Source organism: Echeneis naucrates, chromosome 18, assembly GCF_900963305.1.
Source record: "Echeneis naucrates chromosome 18, fEcheNa1.1, whole genome shotgun sequence".
Classification (NCBI taxonomy): domain Eukaryota; kingdom Metazoa; phylum Chordata; class Actinopteri; order Carangiformes; family Echeneidae; genus Echeneis; species Echeneis naucrates.
The window spans coordinates 3,755,562-3,777,092 of NC_042528.1; the positions used below are offsets into that span (position 1 = coordinate 3,755,562).

The 21,531-nt window shown below is 42.7% G+C and overlaps 1 protein-coding gene across 3 annotated transcripts in view; it reads right to left on the reverse strand.

Moving 5' to 3' along the window:
• The window catches only part of svep1 (sushi, von Willebrand factor type A, EGF and pentraxin domain containing 1), a 76,994-nt gene that overhangs the window by 46,348 nt on the left and 9,115 nt on the right, over positions 1-21,531 (reverse strand). For all 3 annotated transcript variants that reach the window (XM_029526013.1, XM_029526014.1, XM_029526012.1), the window contains exons 3-4: positions 6,259-6,514; positions 4,607-4,783 (exon numbers count right to left, since the gene is read on the reverse strand). In XM_029526013.1, the coding sequence (XP_029381873.1) occupies positions 4,607-4,783; positions 6,259-6,514 (433 nt within the window). The remainder of the gene's footprint in view (positions 1-4,606; positions 4,784-6,258; positions 6,515-21,531) is intronic.

Here is a 21,531-nt window from a genome sequence, read left to right on the forward strand (position 1 = left end):
GCACTATTGCCTCCTGGTATGTGTCAGATCCTTGACTGTGGTATATTTTAATAGGTCAGAGGTGAGAGCATGCCAAGCATGCTAAAAAACACACAGCAGTGTGTGTTTGTTGATCCCTGGGCTGTATGTAGTTGTGTTGATGTGACTGCACAGAGCAGGATGAGCCGCAGAGTGTCGGGGACCGAGTGATAACCTACATGGTGTCATGTTCAGCTGCATTCCTGAGAGTTCACAAAAAACATTTATCCTTTGTAGCGTTTTTATTTTTATTTTGACCGTGCTTCATTTACACTGGCAGCCTTGGCGCGGGGTTGAGGCCAAAAAAAAGTGAAAGGAGTGGAAAAGAAATAACGATTGCAACATTCCTCCCATTTCAACACTTTTCATTGTCCTCCTTAGCACTGGACAAAGTCCACCTCTCCCCTTGTCACGTTAATTACTCTGTTCAATTTATGTCCACCTTGAGGCTTCCCCTGCTGGAATCTCTAGGTCGTTCACATCAACGCTGTAAATATTTACAATGCAGATGTAGTGAGGTCCAGGCTGTCCACACCGATGGATGTGCTGCGTTCAGGGTCGAGGTGAACCTCACCGCTGCCACGCGTCTCCTCTTGGGATCAAGAGGCGTTTATGAAATTGATATAAACATTGTGCAATAGTTCTAGTGTCTTTTCTGAGGAAATGTTTTGCCAGGCACAAAGTATTCCAGTCAGTGGTAGAAAAGGTTAAGTCATCTAAATATAATCCTTCAACACTTGATGGGTGTTCAAAGGGCAATGGAAGAGTGATAAACACATTAGTTAACACAAACTATACGAGCAGACAAAAAGTCGCTCTGAAACTTTTTACTCTCAGCTGGGATTAAACTGCTCCAACCTCAGAGGAGACCAAATTAACTGATGAAGAGAGAGACAGCTGATTTAAGTAAGGGCGTAATCCACCTGATAATTTGGTTAACCAACCCACAAAACCTGAGCCTTAACTATGAGTCAATCATTTCGTTTGGCTAAAGTGACAACCAAACGTCTAACAGGGACAAATGGAATTATGGAGCAGCTTTATTTATTTATTTTTTTACTGTTTTATGTCTAAAAAAATCCCAAATCCTTAAAAATGTGAAGAAATTCTTGCATATTTAAGTTGTAATATAAACACACACTATATTTTGTGATCCAAACACGTCACACCCTTCATGCTTTCTTGGCGTTTGTTGCTCTTCACCTCTCTATCGCTCTCTGACTCTCATTCATCCCCAGCAGAACAAAGCCTACGCTGACACCACGTTAACACAATCCAGAGCTCCTGTCATCCTCTCAGGCTACAGAAGGGGCTGATAAGGCAGAATGTGTGACCGGAGCAGAACATGCTGCTCTCTCTAACCCCATTCCACTGGTGATCCTCCGTGATACTGATATCGAGAGCCTGAGATCGGTATTAGAGGAGAGACGGTGCTATCCTGTTTCGGCTGTTAAAGTGAACCAGACTGTGCAGGATCTGGGTTCATCATCCGTTTCGATCTGATGGGATTCCAGGCGTGTTTTGTGGAAGAGACTGTTTCACTTGGCTGTCGACGGATTCATAAACAACCCTGCTGTGCGCTGTGGGGATTTGGCCGGTGATTCCAGCAGAGCCATTCAGCCAATGATAACAATAATCCACTGACAGGACTAACGCTTGCTCATATTATTTTCAGACGTGTCAAAGACTGTTAAATGTGAGTAAACAAACTCAGCAAAACATAAACCTCTCCTAAGTTTGAATCTAGAAAACAAACTCACCTGAAGCGACATTGCAAACCACAGCTGGCTGCGTCTGTCCGCTGCTCGAGAGCACTGGCACGACTGAAGCACACGGCGTACCCATAATTCAGACAACACCTATGGCTCAGCCAAGCCCATTGAGGTTAGAGCGACTGAATATTACAGCAGGATGCTGGGCTTTTTCTGAAAACAGCAGGAGCTTGTCGAGTTCACGCGTACGCTCCTTGGTTACGTACTCTCCTCGCTGCAAACCTAATTGGTTTTGGAGCCACCACTACTTCAAAAGGGCCTCAGGAGTTATTAGAGGATAAAACCTTCCATAAATGTAGGGCTCAGAAACATATACGAGGATACTTCACACCATTCAACAAAACCAAAACTGAGCTGAACAGAGCTAATAGAGCCTTAGCCTGCCAACATGTCCACAACAGCAACTGCAGCGGCACATATTCCAGCCTGGGTCGGCTCTGTAGCGAAAGGATGACGACAGTTCAGCGACCACAACACAATAGCCCACTCCTCTCCCACGAGACCTCGGTTTACGAGAGACAGACAGATAGACCGTCAGACAGAGGAAGCAATCCTCAGTTGCGGTTTCAGCGCCTCACTGTGCTCTTACTTCCTTTTGCTGACTGAGCCAATTCTGCAGTCTGCTCTCTGCTATTAATTAAACCATTAAAACAGATTAATAAGCGGAGCGGGCCTCCAGTCTCGACAACATCTGATGAGAATTAAGGAGGCTTGCTCTCTGGCACCATGACCCCGATGCCCTTTGCTTCAGCTCTGCTCCTGTCACTCTCTTTTTCACCCTCTGAATTTTAAACCCTGATCATTTAACCCAACCTTCCTCTCTTCATCTCCAGTTCTGGACCGAAAATAATAGGCAAGGGCAAGCACCAACCAAGAATATGGACGTGTGCGCCCTTTCAGAGTTGAGCGTCTGACAGAGCACTAACTAAACCACAGACACACACCAGCCACTGCATCTATATCACGTTCTGCTTGCACCAATCACACCGGCTGCTACGTTACTTTGGGATTTTCCATATTTTGTGAAAATAATTTATCAGCTTTTCACTTTCACTGTGAAATGTCGGACACCGCTGGCATCAGACTGCAAGAATATGATGAAAAACACAGAGACTAAACAGACCTAAGTATGAATGTTTAGCAGACAAATTAATTTACCATTACACAAGCTGTTGGCAAGTGTTTCAATTTGATTGTCTGCAGCGCAGGCTTGATCTTGTGCAACACACTGAAGTAAAACATAATTAAGGCATTGCCACAAAGATCATCTATCAATCCTGCGGCAGGACCTTTCAAAAGAATTAAAGGCTGAATTTCAGGGTTTCCCCACAGAAAGAAGAACCGCTTCCTCACCACTTCCACTCAGCAGAGACATATCCAACATTTCTGTCTGGGGATGAACAAAGTTGAATTTCTAATTTCATTTTTAGAGAGCATTTCTATTATTTCTGATCTCCACTCAATGGTGGTGTGGAAGTACTAGATCTGTTTGGCAAGCCTGAATTTTGATTGAAACCAAAAGATGCCATTGCGTCCACATCACTTAAAACACTGCAATTGATTATATCATCGTTCCAGACTTGAAACAGATTAGCAGGAGAGGCTGAGAATGTTACAGGCAGATGAAAAGGAATTTTATGTGTGCCTTAATAAAAAAGGAAAAGGTACAACACATTAACACACATGGGACACACCTGCATTTGTGAGTAACTGCTTACGGTCAGACAACACGCACACATACACAAGTGCAACTTGTGTACAACAATGAGGTGATAACTCCTGCAGCCCAAACATAATAAACAGTAAGCAGTCAGGAACAAAAAGGCAACACTCTGGCAACAGATTAAACAGTTTCCTGAAATGAATATGATTGAAACAGAAGAGGGATAAGAGCCACAGGAGAAAAAAAAAAAAAAAAAAAAAAGGCAGTTGGTTTTAAAATGACAGCATGTAGAGCAGAAAGAAGTGGAGACATGAGATGTGATTTAAAGGAGGAAATTGAAGGTGGAGAGCAGGATGTGGTGTGCCCAGCTGGGAGCCTGTCTCAGCCCTCACCCCCTCCACATGACAGGGTTTGCTGATTGCGATCTGCTCTGATGACATCTTACGCTGCGTGAAGTGAAAACATTGTTTATTTAACTTTCACCCATAGTGGGCTGAGGCCAAGCGGGCCCGATACGGTGCCGACGCCGACGTCGTCAGGAAGACGAATACGAGGGGAATCAAAACTAAAAGAGATTAAATTTAAGACGCCAGCATGTTTTAGTGCAACGTGGTCTGGGCAGAAACAATGTTGGTCAGTTTGTGGAAGGCGGTAAGAAAAAAAACACGCCACAGAAATAGCTCTGACTGGGTTTGTTGTGCTTTTCAGATGCTGTCACTGCTCAAGGTTGGCGTTCTTGAAGGCAGATAGAAGTGACATGTGCTGCTGAGAAACAGGACAGTTTACTACAGTTTATCTTTTGTAGATAAAATAATCATACATAGAATCGTAGCAGTTTTGGTTTATGAATACAAGTTGATTTATTTCTGACTTGCCACATTGAGGACTAAGCATCATCGTTTGGCGCAGAATAAATGGTAATAAGGATGATTTATGGACGAAAGCTCAACTTTCCTCGGTTGCAGACAAACTTTCCAGATCATTTCAAACCAGCTAACATTATGTCACCACGTTTTTAAAGCACCTGCAGCTTACAGTGGGAGACAAGTTGACAAGCGAAGAGGTGGACTAGAGACTGAAAAACAAGTTTGAGTATAAGATTGATGAGATGCTTAAAAGAGGAAAGCTTGTGGAAATATGGCACCTGTCCTACCTGTGCACTCATGCTGCAGACCCTTCCCGTAGTATCCCTTCTCACAGATGCAGTCATACTGTCCGGTGTGCGTGCCGCACTTACAGCTCGCCATGACGTCACAGCAGTCCCTGCCTGCTTCGCATAGAGAGGAGCAGCGCGACAGGTCCTCCTGGATGTAGCTGCCGGTGGGGAGATCTGTGGGCAGGAAACAAAAACAGGAAAGTGCAGGTTGCAGAAGGGAGAAATTTTGCTACCTGGCGAAGAGGCTATTTACTTTAAGTGTTGAGCTTTTAAAGCTCCTTTTTAGAAGCCAACAGCAACACGACAGTCAGACCAACTGCCTGACAGCAAAGTTGTCCTTAATACTACTGTCGCCTGAGTTTATTTTCCTCATATCACGATGGTGTAATAAAAACACAGATTTGCAAAGGAACAGTCTAAAACATCTGTTCCTGGTTCTGTACTATGTAATTGAGACTGACTACAGGCTGAAGAAAACATCGGTTTTCAACTCAACCTCTCATGTTTCATGAAATGAGAGGACAAAGTGACCAAAACACCTTAACCTCAGAAGTGTAAAAATAAAAAAAAATAAAAAAAGAAAAGAAATCAGCAGCAGCCAGAGGGCCAACATGTTCAACTGACTAAGAGCAAATGACCACATCCTCCTCTCTTCTGGTGTAAACAAAAGTCCATAAATCTGAGCAGACATTTTTCAGAAGAAGCGGACAGCGGCTGAGACCAGGGGCACAATGGGCTTTGATGCTGTGGCCAAAGCCAAAAAGGAGGAAGAACGCAAGGAAGAATACCTAAAAAATTAGATAAAATAAAATAAAACCAGCAGTAGACAATTAAAAAGAGGAGAAGAAGAAGAAGGTGAAGAGGTGTCCGCTGTGGTGTCATTTCTTTTATTTGCGATAGCGTCTCAAAATGTGGCTCCATTAAAAAGAAATTTAAAAAGGCTTTACTATAGTCCTAAAGCTCGTGTTGGCAGAGACACTCAGCAAACTCCAAGACAGAGCGTGAGAGACGGCAGAGGCTGAGCTGATAGTACGTCTGTGTTGGCTTTTACTCTCGTCGCCTTATCCGTGTGCCGTCTCACTGATCTCTGCTGCTGCACCTTCTGTCTGGAAGCACAGCAACAGTGAGTGCATGATTTACAGCTTTCTGCACTCTCTCCGCTGTACTTAATGGTGATACTTTATGGCTGTATTATATGTTTTAAAGCCATGACTGAATCCCTCCTCTCACCAGAGCGAGGGAAGTTCCCCTGAAGTGTGGGAAAAAGCACTTTGCTGTGTCCAGTCTGTACAGTAGTGAGGCCTGATGGCTGCTGACAGCACAAAGCAGAAAAGGTCATGCGAGATGAAATTTGTCAAATTCCATTTATAATGTGATCTGCTTGAATTGTTACAGGGTCAAAACCTTCATGTAGGAAACATTGGTGAAGGTCAAACAGCACTGAGGCTTAAAATGAGAAAGAGTAGCTGTGGTCGCTTAAACTTTGGGTCACCAAAACTCAGCGTGATGTTTGTGGCTTCATGTGACTTCGCTGTGTGCAGATAATTTGTGTAAATGTGGACAGGATGAGATCTGATCTCTGATGTCTGAGTTGAGGGTTGTGATTCTGTTTTTCAAAGATAGAAGAGATAACAAGTTCTTCCTCTAACCTTCATGCAGTGCACGACGAGCCAGGGCCTCAAATTCTGCAAAGTTGTGCACCAGGTAGCAGTGCTGGTCTTTGGGTGGCGACGCCATGTCATGGAGCTCCCTGATGTTCCCCTGCCAGATGCCCAGAGTGAAGATCTCAACGCCACGTTCCCTCAGGGCTGCCGCCACCGGCCGAGGGTCTCCGCCGTTAGAGTAGCCGTCAGTGATCAGGAAAATGACCTTGGTGGCATTAGCGCGAGAGTGACGCAGGATTTGCTGTTGGAGAAGGATATATGAATTCATTAGGTGGAGAAATAAACAGCTGTATGTTGTTTTAACTTTAAGAGGAACTTTCAATTTAGTTTTAGTCTTGGCCAGTCTCAGTGATGTCCTGGAGTCTCGTCATCGCTCTGATGAACTGGACCAGGAAATACAATGAGATTAAGAGTGCTTTAGATGTGCTCATAAGTGGATTTTGTCATCTTGTGACAAAGCTTGCCTACCTGCTAACCCCTTCTTCTGGTCTTTATGCTAAACTAAGCTAACTACTGCTTTGAGTACAGACTTGAAGAAAAAAAAAAAAAGGAGTGGACTGAATTAATAATATTAATTGCACTTCCAAAAAAAAAAACAAAAAAAAAAAAACATATGAAGCTGACAAATTCATGTTGTCGTGCCGTTCCTGCGTTACACACACATCCCACGCGTCACTCTTCCTGCCAGCTCACTACCAACACAGCTCCAGCTTTAGTGACATGACTAAATTGAATAACGAAGAACGTCACACACAACCACTAAAAACAGCCCTCAATTCTAGGGTTCCTCAAAACCCTACATCAGCGAGAGAGGCAATGAGGACAGGACAGGGAGGAGGGGCAGAAAAAAGGATGGGGGGCGGTGGGGGGGCTCTACAATTGTAGTTATTTCTCTTACAGACTACAGGCTGCTCGCCAGTGGTCTAAAACCACGAGAGAACAGTGGGCAACAGACCGGGCTGCTGTGTCCGCCCCAGACACCGGCTATAGTTCCCAAACTAACTTTAGCCACCGTTTACAATCCACCACATACAATTAGACAGGACATTAAAGTCAGAGAAACATATCTTTATTTTCTCTGGAGTAAAGAAAAAAAAAAATAACAGGACCATCTGCAAAGCTTTGCAGAAGGGGCCAAGCTGAAAGTGCCTGGGTTTGTTGCAAGCATGTTTTAAATGATGTTAAGAGGGTATGTGGATACAAACCAGCAAACAATGGGCAAAAAGAAAAAAGGAGCTGGAGCAATAAGGTGGAGAGAAAATGGGCCAAGATGAAGTCAGTACGACAGATATCCACTTACTCACTCACTGAAAGCCAGAAAGGTCATGGGTACACTGCACAGCGTTTAAACTGAGGGAAACAAAGGATGTGTGTTGGTCCAAACAGGACGTAATAGCCCCACATGACAGAATATAAAATACAGGAGGCAAAGAGAGCGCAGACATGCAAGGGTGTGACCACCGAAGGAGGGAAGCAGAGCAGGAGAGAAAGTTCTGTTCTTTATTGTCTAATTGGCGTAACTTCAAGCAGCGCTGGCAGGAGCGTTGTAATTACAGAGCCGGTGAAGTGAGGGAGGGAAGGAGGGAAAGGAGGATGGAGAGAGAATAGAGGTTCCTCTGATCCTCAAAGCTTCGGGCTGCCTGCCGCTCTGGTTCTCGGCCCCAGGGAGCTTCGCCGTGCACGCTCCCAGCTGTCGGTGCACCCCTCCAGGCTGGCACCCTCCCTGGTCCTGCTTGGCTCCTACCAGCTGTCAGCACAGTGATCTCTGTGTCTAAGTGGTAACATTTATAGTCTTTTCATGCCAGGGCACAATAACAGCGAGCGGATTGTGTGTGCACGCACAACAGCATGCTCAGCCGTCCCCCCTTTGTGTGTAAATGTTGAGTGTTTGGGGTGTTTTTAGGTCTTTTATTAGGCGTCTGGTCAAAGTGCTGCTGGGTCACAGTGGTTTCTGCTGCAGCCATGAGTCAGTGGCTGCTGTTAGTGAATGTGGAGATGCCACCAAACAGAGCATACGCATGCATACCCACTAATGACACCCTTCTGAATAGTCTCCACATACTTTAGGTCAGAGTATTAACATAAAGGCGACCAAAGGAGCCAGTGTGTGGGAAGGGGATGCCCCTTTACAGTAACTCTCTGCTTGCACCTTCTCATTCAAGGGATTTGGTGCGGAGAGCAGTAAATAATGATGCAGCCACAGCATCTACCAAACAAACACAGTCACACAGGCTGCAAGCAGGGACTGCAGATAAGTATATGTACAATATTCGTAAACTCGATTTGTTACACAACCATGTTTTATTTATATATATATATATATATATATATATATATATATATATATATATATATATATATATGAGAAGGTTTTGCTCATTAAAAAAAAAAAACAACTTTCTCTCATTATTCATGCGCAAGAAGAAACAAACAAGAGATTCTGGAAGAACTTAAAGATAAAAGAAAAGGTTAAACCTCAAAAGATTAACAGACGTGTGAGACTCAGCCAACATCCTATAAAAGTTAAAGCAACTGCAAGTCATTTACTATCTTCTATCAATCCTGCAAACGTTAATCTTTCTAAAAAAATAAATTAATAAAAAAGGAGGCTGCATGAAAAAAGGGGGTTGGGAGCATTTCGCTTATAAACTTAGCTATGCCATGTCTAAAACATTTGCAACAGATGGATTAAAGCAGTGTGCTTTTATTCCAGAAAGTTCCTAAACTCATCTTGAAACCTGCAAACACCTTGAACAGCTGTATGTCAACTCAAGGTCTCTCCATGTTGGACATCACATGTATTTTTTCAATTACACACTTGGCAGAGCCTCTAATGCCGGCTTTAGCCCAGAGGGGTGATAATAAGCCAGCAGCAATGGGACAGTTTAAGTGTGTCTGGTGTGGAGCCGACGATATCTGTCAAAGCAACAGTGATAGCGCGGGGATGAGCGAGGCCGCAGGGATTAGTCGTAAGAGCAGAGACTCTGTCTCCGCTCCAGCACGCCTCAAGCTTTGGCAAGTGATGATGCTCCATAGCTGGAGCTGGTGACATATGATATACACCTGCAGCGAACAGAGCGCACAAGATGTACTATTGCTCAAATACATTTGGATAGTCTCAGAAAAAATACACAATCGGACACACATCGACACATTCTCCTTTAAAGCTACATGTTTGTAGCTTTAAAAAAAGCACAAGAACTTCGACGTAGATTTTCGCTGCTCAGATGAAGTTTTTTTTTTTGAGTGAAACTGATTAAAAATCCAAAAAGAAAATTGTCACAACATGAAATCTGATCATTTTCCAACCAGCAGGATGAGCAACCAATATGAATAAACCGCATAAATAAAAGCTACGGTCCGATGATGTATCTGCGAATCCTTACTCTGATACTTTCATCATCTCCAAACAGATGTTTGTGTGATTCCAACTTCAAAAGCATGCACCTCGCTGCATTTGGCACGAGGGACTAGGAAACCTTTCCACACCTCGAGGGGCTAACGGTGGTGCCAAGGTACCCCAGCTGTTAATCAAAGGCTTATATATATGCATGGCAGTTATTCTGAATGCTAAATGAGGAACCCCCCCGCCAACACACACGCACACACACTCTCCCCATCATTTCCCATCTCCACTGAACCTGGCTTCCCATCAGCCCCTCTGCAGAGCCTGAACCCACCTGGCTTTGAGCGAAGCAGGTCAATGATTAGTTTCTTTCTTTGCAGCAGTGAAAAAAGCAATGAAAAACAGCTTGGAAAGACACTCACCGTCTCACAGTGTAGAAATGTACAGTTGTGATACTTCAGCCTTTGATTTTCTTCTGTGGGACCAATTGAAAGATCACTATGTGAAAATGATGCAGTCAAATCTTTGCCTTGAAATTGTTGCCCATTTTATTTGCAAATATAAATGTAGAGCTGTGAATCCTCGTAGCTAATGTAAATGAATTTATCAGTTTCTTCCTTTCTGCTTTCATTTGTCAAATGTTGCAGGACCTTTGACCTCGTGCCTGGTGAGACTTTCACAGAATCACAGGAGAAAAAGACCACGCAACAAAAAAAGATAGAGGTTTTAAAAAAAACAAAAAAATAAAAGTAACAACTGCATCTGTTCAGGACGCCTTCTTCCCATCGGTCGGAAGTGAGAGCGCTTGTTTTGACAAACTATCTGCTCTTGGCTTGGGTGGTAAGAATAACAACAACAACGCTGCAGGATCCCGATGATTAGAGACACTAGACTCAACTTTGGGATTGTTGAGCAACATCTCAGAAACGCATACTTTGGATATTTGAGATAAACTAGGTCACTCACAGAGATACTTCCTGGTTTCCTGGTCAAATCAGTGAAAAGCCACGATCTTTTGTGCCACAAACATGTTGTTTTTGTTCTCCATATGAAAATCACATGTCTTTGGGAGCTTCTAAAGTTATTCTGATTCAAAATTTTCCCAACTTTCAAATGTGCTTTGATTTTTTTAGGTAGTTAATCCTGAACTGTTGCACGTGCATCCTTTAATTTTGCTGAATATTTGCTCCTAAACTTCTTGCACATTGTTTTACTAAATTCAACAAACAGAAGTTAAAGCTACAGTAAAGGTAAGAAGCTTAGTTTCTGTAAGGATCACTTTTTTGTTTTTTCATTTATACTGAAATTCAGGCATTCTTTAGAATAACCATAAAATACCATTGAAGTCCTGAGCCTGTCGGCTTCTGTTCATCACACTGTGGTATATTAATCAACTTGCAGAGACTTGAAACTCAGATAAAACAGAAACCATCTCATAAATGTAATGTCATGTTTTTTTGGCAGCCTTTGGTTATCATTAACTGAGCTCTCATGCTGGTGCAGAGAGAGAAGCTCCCACACCCATGGTTTCGAACTTGCTGCCAAACAGCATTGCTTTTTGTGGTAGGTCAGACAAATCAAACCTGTAGTTCTCTGTTTTAAAAAGCTGTGCTAAGTAATTCTCAGAAGTTTTAAAACCTCCTGTACTTGTGTGGAAGCTATTATAAAGGGGGAAAAAGAATAAAGCTGCGATGGATTGTCTAAAAACATACGGAACAGGCTTCGGGAGATATTATACAATGACACATTCACAGTTTGATGGACGGAAATATGCTGAATGAGCTCGCCGCTGGGGCAGTCGATACGTGAACCTGTGCTGCTGTCCACATGTTCCTCTACTCATTTGCGGTAGATACAGTCACAAATGCACAAACCAAGACGCCGCATGACACTGCAAGAATGTCATCTGTCATCAATACTGCGGAGTGACTCTGCAGAACCGAGCTGCAGCCTTCCTGGAACTGACACAGCAACAGATATTTGCTTCCCAGAGGTATGAATAATTTTGTCTTGATTTATGAGCCATCCAATGAAGTAAAAACTTAGAAGTAGAAGTTGTTGGAATGTGTGAGCACATGTTAGTGGCATCTACCGCAGGCTTTCCGGCAGATCTCAAGCTGCCAAAAGTCAAAGGATCACACCAGTTTGAGCGTTTACATGTTGCTCTATCCACCAGCGTACTTTCAGGATCACACGGAGATTCATAATCTGCTGATCAACCTAATTTTGATGAATATGTCAGATGTATTTACAAGGCTGAGGTATCTCTGCAACAACATTCTCTCTCCGGGAAAAGGTCGACGTGAAGGCTACTGTGTTTGAAGAAAAGTAGACACTAAGAGAAGCACAACATCTCGAAGCAGATCACTCATCAATCATTGTGCTTGAAGTAGAGGTTCTGAAAACCACAAAAGTTTTTGAAGTTACAGAGACTACGTACATAATTGTTAACCTGTCTGGGATATAGCTGGCAAAACTTTAGAAATGGAAAACTATTCCTAGAACAGGAGAGCAATTACAGGAAAATACTTCCAATTTGGCAACAGTTTACTGCTACCTAATGATTTTAAAGTCTTCACTAAACTCTGCCTGTGCATTGTGGGTTTGCGAGCGGAGCCGGTTTTGACTGAGTGCTGCAGTGGCTCTCTGCTTTGACAGAGTGTCGGAGAAGAGAGTGCGGACAGTCAGTTAATTGCCAGACACGGCAGGCTGGACGGCTGTGTGTGTTAGCCTGACGAATCCTGTCACAACATCATTCATCAAACTCAACAACTCAACCGGGAAAGATGAGAGAGAGAGAGAGAGAGAGAGAGAGAGAGGGAGGCTAGTTCACCATGTGATGCCACGGGGGAAAGGGCATCTTGGCTGGCAAATGTGAAACTCAGTCAATTACCTCCCCGTCGGCCTCCGAGCTGAGAGGAACGTTTCAGGCACCGACCGTGCTGCGATCAGACACAGCTTTCTGGGTAATTGGACAAGGAAAGCTGGTTTGATTGAGCGGGAGGAAGAATAACAAGAGCAGCTACAGTCTGAACGCCAGCTGGAAGATGCCGGGCTCGTCCGGGTTGGGCAAACAATGAGTTTTAGATTTATTATAACCTGTTTTCCGTGTTCATTTTCCATATTGCAGATAGAGGTTTTGTGTTTTGTATCGAAAAGCTGTTTCCACTGTAGAAAAGGAGACTTCATTTGTTTTAGTTTGGCACCATCTTAACAGTTTGTCAGGAAATATAATGTTACTGGGCATTTGGCAGGTCTTCTTGGTTTACTTTTTTAATCTCATTCCTGATCTAACTGCAGCAATCTTTATGATCAATCAACTATTTTTTGAAGAGTGGGTACATTGTTCTACACTTAAATTGTCAAACTGATCATTTTTTGGTTTTGGGCTGCTGGTATTTGAAGACATTCCCCTCGACTTGGGAGCGTACTATTTTCAAAAGTTTTGCAGAAAAGATCTGAAACAAAACGATTATCAAGAAAGGAAATAATCATTAGCTGCAGCTCCAGTTAACGGCGACCATTCGATGCTTCCAGGTGTTTTACTGCAGCAAAGGGCTAAAACAATGGATTCAATCAGATGTGAGTCATATCCAGAAATTATTCTGATTCATTTTATCGTATACTAATCTTTCAAGGTTTATCATATTGGACTGCTTCAGGATGACTTTGAGTATGAGTAAATATTGTTCCCTTCAGACTGAACGAGAAGCAGCTGATGAGTTGCACTGCAGTAAGTTTGTGTTCAGACTGCTGTATCTCTGCCTCCCTCTTTGTGACTGGCCAGCATTAAGATAATTTCTCTGTTGAAAAAGAGCTATTTTCCACAGAGTTATGTAATATTGGGGACATTCATGAGGTCATTACCTCAGTGAGTACAGGGCAGCCACAGCATCATCTCTGAGGCTGAGCTTTGACTTTGAAATAAACAAAGGCAACAGTGTGGTGAAGCGCAGTGCTTTTCTTGACTCCAGACTGGCGTGTTGAGAGAAGTGCTTATATGCAGGGAATGATTTGGGGACTGTCGTTGGCTTAAAGCGTCAATGAAAATGTATCCCATCTTGTCCAGACATGGACCAGACGCAGCATTTTCCTTTGTTGTGTTGACTGTTGTTGCTGTAGTTGCATTTCTTCCTCGTGTTCCTCTCCCTCTCTGTCCTCCCCTTCTTTTTTCTCCTGACGGGTTTGTTTGTCTTGGCCCCAGCTGGACGTGGAGATTTCCTCTAATAGAGCGGGGAATTGGAGAGACGTCAGTGTTTGTAGTACAGACTAATGGAGAGGTTTCAACTTATTGATTCTTGTGTTTACTCTGGACTCAGCCCTCATTGGTAGGATAAATTATAACAGACCTCATAACATCAGGAGGAAGCCCATGCTGGGAGGTCATATGGGACGGAAAACACAGTTTGGGTGGTATTGCTTGGAGAGAAAATGGACTTGGCCTGGGCTGCCTTGATTTATATAAAAGCTCTAAAACTCACCGTAGATCAAGAGAAATTTGGAGCAGAAGATGATGTCGAATTATGAAGAGGCTCTCTAAAATACCATTACTAATATGCTGTTGCTGGGAAACACCTGTGTTTTGTGTTTGGATACCTTGAAATGAAGCCGATTATATTTCAGTGCTTTTGTGTTCTCGTCTGAAAACTGGATGGGGTTTTGGGTGATCTGTATCGTGTCTTGGGGGACAAGTTTCTTGCCAGCACACAGCATTTCAAACATGAGCTGATTAAAGTTGAGGCGAGTGTGTATTTTGTCTCTATATTTGGGCAACTGCTTCAAACTAACACTGAGAAACAATGAACAGTTCCAGAAAGTAAAATCCTGCACTGCTAGACCCTAGGACAAAAAAATAAAAACTAACAACAACAAAAAAAATACATAAAAAACAAACAGAAAACAGGATGCAGACTTATTTTTGGATTCACATTCTTGGACCAATTACCTACTTATAGTCATTCACACAAATAAGGACACACTCAGCAAAGAAAATAAGCCTTTGGAATCTGGCACTCTCAGACTCTAACCTCAACATAGCAAGTGTTCACTAATAGACCTACACGCTTTCGCCCATAAAAACATGTTATTTACTTTGCCACCACTTGCTCTTTCAAATAGTTTTGGTCTCTTTAGGTGCCAACAAATGACGTGTTTGCGATGCCAAAATTAATCCATACGTTCAAAGATCTGATGTGATTAGCGTGTGATTTAATTACGAAGCTTGTGGAGTTCATTAGGTTTGGTTTGCACCGGGCAGCATTTCATTTCAGGGGAGCCTGACTGATTTAACACAAGATGAACAGTTTCTCACAACTGGTGCGAACGGCAGATGTTAGATGATTTTTTGCTTCTGGATAAAGTCACATTACTTGTCTGGCTGTCCAGCAGAGAGCATTGAGAAGTTTAAATTTATTCCTGATCAACGTGCATCTGGTTGCAATTCTGTTGCAGATACATCACTGATATATCTGGAGCTCTTTTTTTTTTTTTTTTTGTCATTTTAACTCTCAAAAAAAAAAAAAAAATCTTTGGTACGTAGTGGAAGTTTCATCCAAAAACTATGTGCCATGACTAAAAGCACCATGGTTTCAACAGCACAGTGGTTCAGTGGAAACACTTTTTCCAGTGAAAGCAAGAAACCACCATTTTCTGATCATATTCACGGCCGATTGTGGCAGCTGAACTCAGGCCACTGAAGCTGCTGACAGTTAGTTCCTGTCCTTGCTGACGCCTCCCTGACCTTTCACCTTGCAGACAGGGTATTACTCTTCAAAGAGTCCTCGCCACTCGTTTCTGAATCGCACATTTCACCCCACACACACACACACAGGCTGGTGTCAGCAGCACCTATCAATTACTGACTAATATTTTAAGTGAGAGGGAATCTGTGTGTGTGTGTGTGTGTGTGTGCGCGCACAGACACTCATGGAAAGAACAGAGTGAATTTAAGTGAGTGAGCATGATGTGTGTAGGAAAGTGTGTGTTCACCTACACATGTCTGAAGCTGCTCAGTGGTGTAAAGCTGTAGATGGTTTACTTTGGCATTCAACAATGAAGCTAAATGTTGTGCAAACTGAAATTAAAATTAGATGCATTATTATTGTTATTCTATCAACAAAACGCTCAAAGTGCCAGGTGGGTGGCAGCGACGATGACGATGAGGAGGGGGGGGAGAAACGAACGCATCATTGGCCTTCTTCAGCACAGACATGTGACAGTAGGAAGAACATAAAGATAATTGACAACCTAAATTCAGGCTCCATTACAGTTATTGGTTCTAATCCCAGTGCACGTTGGCTCAATAAGCCTGCTGGCATGATTTCCCCCAAAGAGACACAGTCATCACAAACATGATCATTTACATCTGTGATTTTCCTGCTCTGACAAGTCAATATGCCTGCTGTGAGAAATGCCTGTTGGACAGAAACATAAGTAGAGACCTGGTCCCAAACGTATGAATCACCACCCACATCTTCAGTTTTTTTTTTTTTTCCAAATAGGTCTGATGCTGCGATAAAAAAAAAAAATAGAAAAATAAAAAAAACGCGGGACAATCTAAGCTTCGCAGGTGAGATAAAGAACAGTATCCCAATTGTTTAGTACTCGAGCTGAAATTCATCTCAAACTAATATGGTGAAACTCCCTCTGTGAGCAGCTGTCGAGGCGCCAGTATACAGACATCACAAGTGTTTGTCAGCTGGTCACATCAGACTTGACACGACATGCACCACATCCTAATTTATTGGAGAACTGAGGGTTCATGGTTGGGTGTAAATCAACATCAGAAAAAACTCAACCAAGCCTTAAAATGTTTTGTGACTTTAACTTTAACCCAGAGCGGGCGTGTCTCTGTTATCCATGATTGCGTACTGGCGAGGTGGTGAAATCTGGCCCTTTAGCTTCTGTGGATTTCCCGCTTTCTACTGTACGTCTGATTTTTACGACGAGCTTACACTCTTCCTCTCTGCAGCCATTAAATTAAAACCCTCTTCACTGGGGAGCAATTAACTGAACTGGTTCAACGCTGAACATCCCACAGTGATGGAAGCGTGGAGAAGATTTGGAGAGGTCTGAAATTACATTTGTTTCCGTTGAGGGGTTTTTACTGACATCTGTGTTTTACAGAGCTGGGAAATGCTGCCCTCTCCAGCCTCCTCAGCTGAGCTCATCCCAATGTACGAAGAAAAGTGAAATCCGAAGGGTATATTTTGACCTCCGCCTTACAAGTGGCAAGTGAATAATTTATTTTGGGCCTCAGTTGAAAGACAAAGCGATTTGTGATCATTTCCACTCTGGCAGAGAGACTGGCTGCTGATGCGTCTAACAGGACTAAGAATAAGGAATTTCTCCACAAAAAGTAACGGAAAAACTTATGTCGCACATTAATAAATGCTTTAATGAAATTAAAATCACATGCAGTTCTCTGCTGTCTTGTATCCTCCTCAGCATGAATCCAATCACGACCAAGGCATGACTGAGGACACGAAAAGAAGAAACACTGATAAGTATCAGAAACCACAGAGCCACAGTCATTTCCGTGAAGCACTTGGACCATTACTGTCCTGTTGTGGGCAAACTGTTGGTTTTGGGTGGTTCCCATCTTCAAGGATACAAATATTGTTGTTTAACACTGTGGGGGATGAGCGCTGCCACAAAAATGGAGTTATGCTGCTCTTTTGCATAAACACCTGCAAACCATTCCTACAACATTGACCCGTTTAGATGGATATGAGCCAGATCTGATCTAGTCATATTACCCTGAACATCGTTCAACGCTTTAAATCTTAAAAATGTGTGTTATATATGTTCAAGTGAAATGTGTTAGCTAACACAGAAAAGAGTGGCCATGAGCAACAGAATAAATGAGTCTTGGATCCGATTTAGGTATGGACAAAAGCCCTAAAAGAGTTTTACATATAAAAACTGGCACCTGGAGGCAAAAATAAAAGCTAATAAATTTGCTTGAGCGTGCAAATTTCATATATAAACACACTCCCTGTTGTTTCCACTGGCCTGAATCACCTCATTCTCATTCTCCAATTCTTTCTCTAACCGGAGTCCCTGGTTTTGGACGGGGTGAAGCCCAGTTATTTGACCGCACCAACTTTAGCCCGGGGCCAAGTAGGACAGTCTGCAGCATCCAAGCCCGGCTGTACTGTATACACTGAAGTCTACTGAAAAATGCAGGGGTAGGAGTATGAGGCGTGAGGCAGAGCGAGAGAGAGAGATGAGACAAACTAGAAACAGACAGAAATGAAAGAGAGACAGACAGACAGATGGTGAAAAACTGTTGGTGCGATTTAAACTACAGTCAGAAAGACAGCGACTACAAACTCAGAAGCTTTAGCAGAAGCCAAATACTTTATCAGCAATAACTGCGAAAATTTACAACCGTTCACAAAGTCTAGAATGACTGAACAAAGACTGATTCTGGGATTTTACTTTACTGTGCCAAACAGAAAGGCAGAAAAACCTTTCTAAACTTTTCTGCCTGTAAGCTGTCTGAAATCCGCTCAAAGTTTTCTCCGTTCTTCTCAGGGAGAGTCAAGCCACCACCCAAAGACAGACGAACTTGGCGCAAAAGGACTTGGTCTTTTTGGAGACAATACCTGCTAACTCAACACAATACAGCATCAGGACTTTTCTAAGCAATCAGACAGGCGTGAAACATAAGTTTGGGTTCTCCGAATTTGTTGAATGTCTCATCCTGAAGAAAGCAGAGTCACTGATCTCCTAAAGGAAGATGTAAAGACGATGAGGAGGGATAAAGCAGATCTGTTGAACTCTTACATCGCCAAGTCTGTGGTTGCTGTAGTGAATACAGATGGGAACGGGATGCTTGGAGAGATGTTGGAGGAAACCAATGACCTTGGACTGAGCTTAAAAAAAAAAAAAAAAAAAACAACTGTTGAACTGAGGCTTTTTGTTCCAAATGAGATATCCAGCATTTGGAAAATCTATCAGAAAATGGTGCTGAGCAAAAGAAGTTTGAAACAAATTGTGCTGCTCTTTTTTGAGATTGTAAATCAGCAACTGCTAGACTTAAGTTCTTCGTTAGCAAAATGGCAGAATCACAGAGAAAATCATTTGTATTTCGCACACTGAAGCACTTTTATTGATAGGCTATTTGTCTGACTTCAAAGATAAGAGACTGCAGCATCTCTAGAAACTGGGACTAATTCAAAGAGCGCTCTCTGAGAATTCATTGCCCAGTTTTTTTTGACAGGTTGCACATGTTCGATCCAGGTTCTGCTCCTTGTGAGTCTTCTGCGCTGTAGTGAGCTGCAGATGGACTCGCTGCTGCGACCGCTGAACTCAGTTGAACTCTCGGTGTGCATATTTTTGCTTTCACTGGCTACCTGTCAACAGCAACATGTGATAATCTGAAAATTTTAAAGGGCCCTTGGTTGTTGGAGAAAGGAGGGATAGGTTGAATTACATGCTTAAGAATAAATTCATTTTAAAGTTATTGTGGAAGTACGTTATAATAATGCGACGAAAAGGAAAAATATGTCCAGTTTTGATGTATCACTGAAAGCTGAAACACTGGTTCTGAAAACAAAATTATTTTATAAATCAAAACTTTGGCTTGGATTTGGTCCACAGGATGGTTCCACAGAGGGACCAGTTAATAAATGACACATCAGCACTGTTGTTTTTTCACTGTCAGTTTATCTCTGTCACGCTCTTTTAATCTGGACTCCTTTGTTGAGTCCTTATTTCACCTTCTTTCTTTGGAAAACTTAACTTCTCTTTCCTGCTGCTTTCCATCTAAGGTCAGTCGCATCAGGCCAGTCTGCATGTTACGTCGTGTGTCTGTCTGAGCATGTGTTAGATAATGGTGACTGAGGAGGCCTCGGGGTCTTCCAGACATTAAGAGGTTGGAAAATAGTTCCCCTGTTTCTGGAAAATATTCAGTATCCATTTCAGAGAGGAGGGCAGGGGTGAGAGGAGTGTGACGAGAGACGGAGCAGGAGAGCTCAGACGGCTGTTGAGTCACAAAGGACAATATTGTCTGTACAATTACACATCTAACTGATGCACAGGACAGCTTGGGCACAAAATGCAAAATGGGTCTCTTTCTTTTATCTGATGACGAGACAGAGCTGCCGTTCAGCACCAGTTCAGCAAGCGCCAAGTTTAAGTTAAACTTTCACATAGACTACACAATAAATAAAGTCGTAGCAATCAAAAAACCGTCAGAAATTCAGTGATGCAACCTTTCAAAGATGCCGATGTGCTGCTTTTCTCTGCTTCACTCATTAATGACTTGAAACTGGAAATTTCGCTGCCCAATACATCACCAGCATATATTGAAATAAAAGCAGTGCGTGAAGTAATGGATACTGGGTGTGGGGATAGAGATAGCTTTAAATAATGGGCGTAGTTTTGATCAATAATAATCTAAAACACATACAGTGAAACTAGCGTTATGCAAAAATGAATATTTGAAATACCTGACGCTCTCCGTTCTGATCCTAAACAGAAGTATAGTCGATGAAACACTGACAAAGAGCAGCTCAGTCAAAGTGCTGTGTGAGAAAAATGCTCCAAAAGGTATTGATGGACAAACCTACCAGGGGTGGTAAAAATCAGAGAAAGGAGAATTTTTCCTGTCAGAATGATTCAGTGAGAGCAGAACCTGAGACTAATGCATTTCTTCCTCCTAAACCCAAAACATCGACTCAGACGCACACAAACACGTCGTCATGTTGAGTCTATTGTGTCCATCACCATGACAGTGTCTGAAAAACTTTCCAAACACGCCCTGAGCATTTCTGCCAGGCACCCCATAAATTGTGTGTTTAAGGAGTTGACATGCTTTATTACTACCTAAAATATCATTTCCGGGCATGAAAGCATAGCAACTGTTAAGTCCTGAGCTAGATGAAGTTATTTGCTTTGATCAAAAATAATAAAAACTTTGTATTGGCCCACAAAATTATGTTTACTTGACATTTTCATCATTTTGTTGTGGGGTGCTAAAATGTTATTAGTTGGTTTATCAGATTTTAAACTCACACGACTGAAAAATAAATGTTTGGCTTTTCCTGGGTCATCAGTAACGTGTTCACTGTCAGTGGTGAACAAATAAGCCACAATATGATGGTCGCCGTAGTTTGAACCTCCGCTGACTCGGCAGTGCTTGTACAGTCCGACAAAATCTAAATCTGCTGCGGAGTGTCTGCCTTCAGGCTTATCAGGGCTTCTCTGACTGCAGACAGAAAGATCCTTCTGTCTCCCCCATAACTGCTGCAGACCCTCCTGATACTGTGGAGGGGGCAGAGGAGGAGAGGCCGAAGAGGCAGACGCAGTGAGGGGGGAGGAAATGATTATGGGTGAGATGGCGGGAAGTGGCAGTTTCAGACAGGAAACAGAGTCTTTTCTTATCATCTTACCGTGACTGTGTCCAGCCTTGGGGACCAGATCAAAGACATGCACCTTGCTTTCATTTGGTGCAGACGGCTCTCATTTGCATCCAAAATTGTAGCTATTTGCTTTATCCCTTACACACTTTGAGTTTAGATTAGATTTATCAAAGCTGAGGGTGAGAATTACAATTAGATTCTTAGAAATCGACCAAGTGAGTCGACTAGGAGACTTTTAAAAAAAAAAAAAAAAAAAAGTGAGCAAATATGCTTTCAACTTATGAAAAGGCCCCTGAAAAACCAGCCAGTGTAGTAAAAAAATTTCCAGCATCGAAGTGATGGATGGTGTTCATTTCCCGCCTTAATTCGCTGACCTCCACAACTCAATACTGCTTATTCAGACTCTTACACATTAATGTGTGTGTGTGTGTGTGTGTGTGTGTGTGCGCGCACACACATCAGAAGGGTCAGGATCTCTTGAGTTCATCTCCACAGGCCAAATATGAGCAACTTACACAAGCCTCATTTAATCTAATAGACAAT